The 8937-nt window shown below is 38.1% G+C and overlaps 1 protein-coding gene across 1 annotated transcript; it reads left to right on the top strand.

Moving 5' to 3' along the window:
* The first annotated feature begins 4923 nt into the window (after window positions 1–4923).
* LOC100653612 (olfactory receptor 8A1-like) lies at window positions 4924–6078 on the top strand. The gene has a single exon (XM_003422599.3). It carries the CDS (start codon window positions 5025–5027, stop codon window positions 5952–5954), a length of 930 nt encoding a protein of 309 aa, XP_003422647.1. The 5' UTR covers window positions 4924–5024; the 3' UTR covers window positions 5955–6078.
* Window positions 6079–8937: the final 2859 nt, after the last annotated feature.

Genomic DNA, 8937 nt, shown 5'->3' with positions numbered 1-8937 from the left:
GTGGTGGTGGTGATGATGACGGGACTATAGATAGTAAAATATTAAAATACTCCCATTAGACGCTAAGTTTTCCAACCTGCAAAATAACTCTCCCAGCTAAAAGGAAAATTATCACACCTGAAAAACAAAAATGATGATTCACAACACAGGTGTAAATTAAGATTCTAATTGCTACCATAGTGAGGAACCCAGTCTCTGGAGTGACTACTTCCCAGGAGAGGTTCTGCCTGTATGTATGTAAAAAGATCCCAAGATTCCCAGTCTCGGTGACCCATTTTTCAAGATTCTATCCACTCATTTGAGTAAGTATAGGACTATGTATGTATGTAAATATGTATATATTATTCTCTCATTTTCTGATATTTCCTGATTATTGAAAACAAGGATTTCCCTAGAAGTTTCAGGAGACTGTGTTCCATTTTTTGCCAACACAGGTATTTAATTGCAGTTTTAAAATAATTGTATGAGAAAAATATTTTCCCATGAACTCCTGCTTTTGTGTGTGTGTGTGTGTGTGTGTGCTTTAGATGAAGGCTTACAGAACAAACCAGCTTCTCATTAAACAATTAGGACACATATTGTTCTGTGACACTGGTTACCAACCTGACAACATGTCAACACTCTCCCTTCTCGACCCTGGGTTCTGTATTACCAGTTTCCTGTCCCTCCTGCCTTCTCACTCGTGCCCTTGGGCTAGTGTGCCCATTTAGTCTTGTCTTGTTTTATGGGCCTGTCTAATCTTTGGCTGAAGGCTGAACCTCAGGAGTGACTTCATTATTAAGCTAAATGGGTCTCCAGGGGCCATACTCTCGAGGCTTTTCCAGTCTGTCAGGCCAGTAATCTGGTTTTTCTTTGCGAGTTAGAATTTTCTTCTACATTTTTCTCAGCTTTGTCTGACACCCTCTGTTGTGATCCCTGTCAGAGCAGTTGGTGGTGGTAGCTGGGCACCATCTAGTTATGCTAGACGCAGTCTGGTGGAAGCTGTGGTAGCTGTGGTCCGTTACTCCTTTGGATTGATCTTTCCCTTGTTAAACTCCTGTTTCTAATGCAGTCTGTTTACAAAACATGCTTCCCTTCAGCTCTAAATGCTTTTTTGTGGTGTGCTGTGTTCTTATTAGCACCAACCCTGAGCAAAACTAGATTTTTCTATGGAATGGCATTCATGTCTGCTCTGCACTGAGTGAATGGTGTCCACTCTGCACTGCTTTGTAAAGCATTTTGACTTCTGGTAATCATAGATTCAAAGAGCATTTTCCACATTTTTTAGAGTTTCAGGAGACTCAGATTGGGTACAAGGGGATATGTAAGATTTTTTAAAATTTATTGTTATCTGAAAGAAAATTGTTTTCTCCTTTGTAGTAAAACCAATTGCCACCGAGTCAATTCTGACTCGTGATGAAGCTATGTGTATCAGAGTACAACTGTGCACCATAGGACTTTGAATGGCTGATTTTTCAGAAGCAGTTCACCAAGCCTTTCTTCCAATGTGCCTCAGGATGGACATAAAACACCAACCCCTCAGACAGCAACAGAGCATGCTAACCATTTGCATTACCCAGGGACCTCTTTCTCCATTGGAATAACTGGAAATTACTAGTTATTATGATGTTAAATATCCCCCCCCCAATAATTCAACACATAAGACTTATAATGCAATCACATGTTCTTGTCTTTACACCAACCCTAAGGATTAAAAGACTTGCTTGCATGTAAGATGAGGAAATACAGTTACTACTGGAATTATTATTATTAGAGGAATCAAGTGAGGCTATGGATTTTTAAAGTGCTACACAGAAAAATTAGGTTATAAAATGTTTTTATTAATGAATGTATACGTATATGCATAGAAAAATCTAGAAGGATATTTACTACCAATGTTAGACTCTGGGTAGTGAGAATATAGTGTTTATATTTTATTGCAAATAAGTCGTTTGGGCTTGTTTGTATGTCTAATTTTCTACAATATACCTATATTTCCTTTGTAATTAAAAAATGCATCAGACAGTAGCAATAAGATCCCTCCTCTCACTACCCCCCAAAATTCAATAACTTTCCTAAATAACAAAAATGTGCTACACAAAGTTATCTCCAGCAAAATAGATTACTGGAGACAAAACAGACTTATGTTCAGAAGTCCTTGGATTTAGACCAGTTCTACCACTTACTGGTTGTATGACCTTGGGTAACTTAACTTTTAGAGCTTTGGTTTTAAGCATTAATATATATGTATATACCATCCCTCTCTTTTCATATATCATGCTCATGCTAAGAGATCAAGTATAAGGCATGTTCAACCACTGCTTTGCCTCAGAACTGCAGGCGTGCTGATTTATAAGGCTACCAGCTAGAGGCAAGGCAAGAAGCTCATGATCAGGAGAACAGGTTTACGTTTGAGGTTCAAGTCCAAGTCATTTAATGTCCGACACTTCTGTTTTCTCAGTATGAAAATAAGAATTAGAATTCTGCTCTAAATATATTTCTCCCCATACCCAAGAATCTTAGGAGGAGTTAGTGAGATTGGCTTTTGAAAGAAATGTGTAAATTATAAAGCATTTCACACAGGTTAGTAATAATATGAAGAAGCAATTAAAATAATGAGAATTTAAGTTTTTATGTTAAGAAACACACCTCAGAGACACGGATATCCATCCTCCCTAGAGAACATGTCTCTCATTTGAGGACTTCACCACCAGTGAGACAATTGTGCCATGGTTTTGATATTACGATATTAATGTTATAATAACAAAAATATAATATAATGGTTGAGCACTTACTATGGACAACACTATGTGGTACTACCCAGGCAGCACCACAGACCAATTAATTCAATCAGAATTTCTGTGGGTGGGACCCAGACATCAACACGTATTGAATACTTCAGCCAATGTGGAGAACCGCTGTCTTAGGCCCTCAAACCCCAAGAAAAACTAAGTACAAATTCCAGCCACATAGTGACAACTTACATTTTTACGCATTCTGAATATTTAAAAAAAATATTTCTAAATATGCATGCACCCGTGTTATTTTCACAACCACCTTAGGAATTGATATTATTAATTCCTTCATTTTTCAGATGCAGCAGTTGACTTGCCACTCAATGATACAGGAGCAACTGCCGTGTTACCCTGACACTGCATAGATTTGAGATAGGTATTCAAATGTTCACATTCAGTGAATATCTGGAAATGGCATAAATGACAGGGAAATTTCATTTCTGCAGCAAAACCCATCTCCAACTTCAAAATGTGAAATTTACTACTTCTTTCTTCTAGAGTAAAGGCTATCAAACATTAGCCTGCATCAACATCATTTGTAGAGTTTGTTAAAACACAGATTGTTGGGCTTGGGCCCCACCCCTAGGATGTCTGATTCAGTAGGTCTGGCACAAGGTGTGAGAGTTGGCATTTCTAACAAGCCTCAGGTGATGCCGATGCTGCTAGTCCAGTGACTATGCTTTGAGAACCACTGGTCTAAGATATTTGAAAAACCTAGTGGTAAAAGCTCAAGATCTTGGTCCCTTTTCCTCTTATCTTCATAATCTTTGAACTGCTCAGGTGCTGGTCTTCTTCCCAGTAAACAGTAGGAGTGATGGGCAGATGCATCAATGAGAAATCTAGAAGTTTATCATCTTGATGAGATCCCATTGATCTATTTTGCCTTTTGTTCCTTGGGAGTTTGGTAGCATATCTAAGAATCCATTGTTGAAGACTAGATCCCACAGCATTACCCCTATATTTTCTTTTAATTGTTTTATGGTTTTAGGTCATACATTTAGGTCTTTGACCCATTTTGCATTAGTTTTTGTATATGATGTGATGAAAAAAAATTTTTTTTTATGGGTCTACTTTCATTCTTTTGCATGTCAAAATCCAGTTGTCCAAACACCATTTATTAAGGTGACTATTCTTTCCCCTTTTGTTGGACTTGACACACTTGTGGAAGATTAATTGACCACAGATGTGTACCCTTATCTCTGGATTCTTGATTCCAATCCATTGTCTATAGGTCTATCATATACAAGTGCCACACTATTTGGATTACTGTAGCTTTATACAGGCAGCCCCATGTTACCAGCATCCAACTTACAATTTATAGTTGCCCTTTAATGTCATGTAAATTTGCCCTTATTTTGAAATGACTGAACCAACTCCTATTTGCAACAAATTCTTCATCATGATCACCTTCCCTTGCTGCAATGCAGCTTTTAAATCATTAGAAAAACTTAAAGCCTTTTCTTGCACTAAAGTAAGGCTAAATGTGAATCCTATGCACCTGTTCGATTTACCTGCACATCCGACTTAAAGACAAACTTATGAACAGATCTCGTTCATAACCTGGGTATTGCCTATAATATGTTTTGAGATCAGGAAGCGTGACTCCTCCTATTCTATTCTTCTTTTTCAGGATAGCTTTGGCTATTTGGGACCCTTCCCATTTCTATATAACTTTGAGGATTGGCTTTTCCACTTATGCAAAGAAGGCTATTGGAATTTTGATGATTATTGTCTTGAATTTCTATATGGCATTACATAATATGACATCTTGACAATATTAATTCTTCCCAACCATGCCACGACATGGATGAACCTTGAAAACATTAGACTGAGTAAAATAAGCCAATCACAAAACAACAAATATTAAATGAGCTCACTCAGAAAATATACCTAGAATAGGCAAATGTATAGAGATCAGAGTTTAGTAGTAGTAACCTGAGACAGAAGACAGACAGAAAAGCTGAAGCATTATTTAAACACACTGAGTTTCTGTTTGTGGTGATGAAAAATTTGGTAGTGATATTGGTGTTTGTTGCACAACATGATTGATGAAATAATTCTCACTGAATTGTACACATGAAAAATGTTTAATTGGCCAATGTAGTGTTATCTGCATTTGTCCAACAATCATAGAAACAGCCCAGGATCTCCAAGCTTGAGACAAATGCCCAAACCAGCTTCATCAAGAAGAATTACAACCTTTCACGGGGCTTTTCTCTCCCAGCCCCACAGGCTTCCAAACCCAGGAGAATGCCTGCAGAAAATCACTCTGCTGTGACAGAATTCGTTCTAGGAGGATTAACAAATCGGCCAGAGCTCCAGCTCCCTCTCTTCTTCCTCTTTCTAGGGATCTACATGGTCACCTTGGTGGGGAACCTGGGCATGATCATGCTTATTTGTCTGAATTCCCAGCTTCACACCCCTATGTACTACTTCCTCAGCAATTTGTCATTTGTAGATATGTGCTACTCCTCTGTCATTACTCCTAAAATGCTGGTGAACTTTGTGTCAGAGAAGAACAGAATATCTTATGCAGGGTGCATGTCACAACTCTACTTTTTCCTTGTTTTTGTCATTGTTGAGTGTTACATGCTGACAGTGATGGCCTATGACCGCTATGTTGCCATCTGCAGCCCTTTGCTTTATAACATCATTATGTCACATCAAATCTGCTCCATGCTAGTGGCTGTGGTCTACATCATGGGGCTCATTGGCTCAACGATACAGACTGTCCTCATGTTAAAACTGTCCTATTGTGAGAGCCTCATCAGTCATTACTTCTGTGATATCCTCCCCCTCATGAAGCTCTCCTGCTTTAACACCTATGACATTGAGCTGACAGTTTTCTTTTTGGCTGGATTCAACATCACAGTCACCAGTTCAACAGTCCTTGTCTCCTATGCCTTCATCCTCTCCAGCATCCTCCACATCAGGAATACAGAGGGCAGGTCCAAAGCCTTCAGCACCTGCAGTTCCCATCTTACAGCAGTGGGACTCTTCTATGGATCTACTGCATTCATGTATCTAAAGCCTTCCAGAGCCAGTTCCTTGGGCCAGGAAAATGTGGCCTCTGTGTTCTACACCACAGTGATCCCCATGTTGAACCCCCTTATTTATAGTCTGAGGAACAAGGAGGTGAAGGATGCCATGCAGAAAACACTGAGAAGAAAACTGTCTTAATACAAAAGTTATCACTCTCGATTTTAAAAGTAAGTTGTTACAAACACCAGAGAAAAGTCCAACCATGGACGAGGTACACCAACCCCCTACATGGTTGGTGAATGTCTTCCCTCATTCTCCTCTCTTCTTCCCAACCCTCTCTCATGACTTACTGTTTACAGCTAGCTATTTTCAAGTTCATATTTTCTTTTATTTGCAGTCTATTCTCTCTATCCTGAGCCCTTTGTTAAACATTTACTAACTTATTTGTAATTTAACATAAGTTTTAAACTTTAAGCATTGAGTTTGAGAGTCATTCATTGTTTAATACCTTCTATACATAAAATGGAAACTCTGGTGGCATAGTGGGTAATTGCTACGGCTGCTAACCAAAGGGTCGGCAGTTCGAATCTGCCAGGTGCTCCTTGGAAACCCTATGGGGCAGTTCTACTTTGTCCTATAGGGTCGTTATGAGTCGGAATCGACTCGACGCCACTAAGTTTTGACACAGAAAATATTATTACCACCTTGCAGCAATGGAATTGTTCTATGGATCTGCTGCATTCATGTACTTAAAACCATCCAAGGTCAGTTCACTGGCTCAGAAGAATGTGGCTTCCACGTGCTACATCACAGCGATCTCCATGCTAAAACGGAAATTGACAGTCTAAGTAACAAGGAGGTGAAGGCCACCATGCAGAAAACACAAAGAAGACTGTTTGGTTGCAAATGTCATTATTCTGTCTCAAGTTGAAAACTGAGATATAAATATAGGCAGAAAGTCCTGTAAAGATTTACACACACATTGATTGAGAGCAAATGTTTCTCAATATGACTGATGAAGTGTATCCACTCATCTTTTCTCTTCCCTTTTTACTTTCATGTATTTCATGTTTGACTCTGTTCCAGCCTTGCTAAGTTCAAGGTTTTTTTTCCACCTAGGGTAAGCTTTCTCTCTCTCTGACCCTCTGATGAACATTACCTATCATCATTAAAAAATCAAATAAATCTAAAATTTTCATCAATGACTTTAAGAGAGACATCTGATTTAATTTCCTCTATGGAGAACATATTACCCAAACCAATTCTCATAATATGCCATTTGGTAAACAGAAGACAAATGGACATGAACTTGAAAGTCACCGAGGAATAACACAAAATGTCTTCCTCAACTAGGTTTCTCCCTTCTCTTCTTTCTCTTTCTCTCTAATTTTACTTTTACTCTCTATTTATTCCTACCCAAGATCTTCTAAATGGTTCCTTAATTCAATTGTTGCCACCACCATCAAAATCATACCACCAAATATTAATGAATCCTAGGAAGTCTTCTAGGTGTTTTACTAAATTTTCTCAAATGAGAAAACTTTGATTTAGAGAGGCTAAGTAATTTCTCAAGCTTGCATAGCTGGTAAACTTGCAACACTGGGATTCAAACTCATAACTCATTATCCTCGTTCTTTTTTTTTCTTGGCTGATATTGTGTTTGTACAGCCTATACTTTATCCTAATTATAATTTTCCAATTTCAATTATCTTTTGAAATTTTGAAATTATCTTTTGAAATTTTGAAATTCATTCCAGATGACCAAGGAGATATTAGGCACTGCTGCAGTCTTTGTTCCTCCCTAAATAACTGATCGATCTGCTTCTCCTGCCAACCTGACTCAGTAAATCCAATCGGAATTTGGTACATTGTCTTCTCACTTCTGCCTAGAACAATATCAGAGATTCATATTAAAGTATCAGTGGCCATGCCCTGCAAAAGAGATGTAGACATTCTTTTAATTGTTATTCATTATTGCTTTAGAAGCCATATTGTAACAGTATTTGTCATTTTTAAGTATCTTTGGCACTATGAAGCCCTGGTGCTGCAGTGGTTAAAACCTCAGCTGCCATCTAAAAGGTTGGCAGTTCGAATCCACCAGCCGCTCCTTGGAAACACTATGGGGCAGTTCTGCCCTTAGTTGGAATCTACTCAAAGGCAATAGGTTTGATTTTTTTTTTTTTTTTTTTTTTTTTTTGCTTTGCTTTGTAGTTTATCAGTCAGACATGGAAAAGTGAAATAACTCTAGATTTCTCAAGTAGAAAGGGATTTCATACTGAATATTATATTCTCAGTTTTTGAGTTCATTTTTTAATAATTGGATAAGCAGGGATTAGGGAGCCCTACTGGACTATTAAGTCCAAAGAGGCACCAGAATAGATATGACCTAGAGATCAGAAAACTCTGACTGCTGCTGTCACTACTGCCACCATGAAAAATGACTCTCACATCCGTAAAACTGGTAAATAAGCAACAGAAACTGAGACCCACATTCTAGACAGATGGGCCTCCATAGCCTTGCTTGTCAACAGCAATTGCAGCTGAAGAATGGTTGCCACCTCACTTTCACCTCCCAAAGCTCACATGAGTGCATTTAATTAGTAAACACTAATTCACACTCAGAATTCTAGCTGCGAAACACCTCTGGAATTTTCATCCTCTCTGAATAGGAGTGCAGAATGGAGTCATTCCAAAATGTCCACCATATCCATTTTCTCCTACATGATCTCTCTTAGAACTGAGAAATCTAGCATCGACGAACTCCTTATAAAGGAATAAACCTGAACCTTTTGCCATCAATCCTGACTCATAGTGACTGTATAGGGCAGAGTCAAACTGTTCCATAGAGTTTCCAAGACTGTAAATCATTACAGAAGAATAAAATGTCTTTATTACCTAGGTGAGAAATGGTTCCTTTTTCATTAAAAACTTCAAAGTTTAAACTCATAAAGCAAAAAATTTGGGTAAATTTGATTACATCGCAGCTAAGAAATCTTATTCAGCTAAGGACCTCCATGAACTATAGAAATAGAAAGATAATAGAATGGCAGAAGATATTTGTTGAGTCTAAAACTCACACGTGATTAATAACCACAATATACAAGTAATTCCTGAAAGTCAACAACATAAAACTCAACAGAAAAAATGGCAACATGTAAGAACAGGCAATATATATAAGAGA

Source organism: Loxodonta africana, chromosome 15 (genome assembly GCF_030014295.1).
Source record: "Loxodonta africana isolate mLoxAfr1 chromosome 15, mLoxAfr1.hap2, whole genome shotgun sequence".
Taxonomy (NCBI): Eukaryota; Metazoa; Chordata; class Mammalia; order Proboscidea; family Elephantidae; genus Loxodonta; species Loxodonta africana.
The sequence above is the reverse complement of the archived record's forward strand: the minus strand, read 5'-3'. Positions and strand labels throughout refer to the sequence as shown.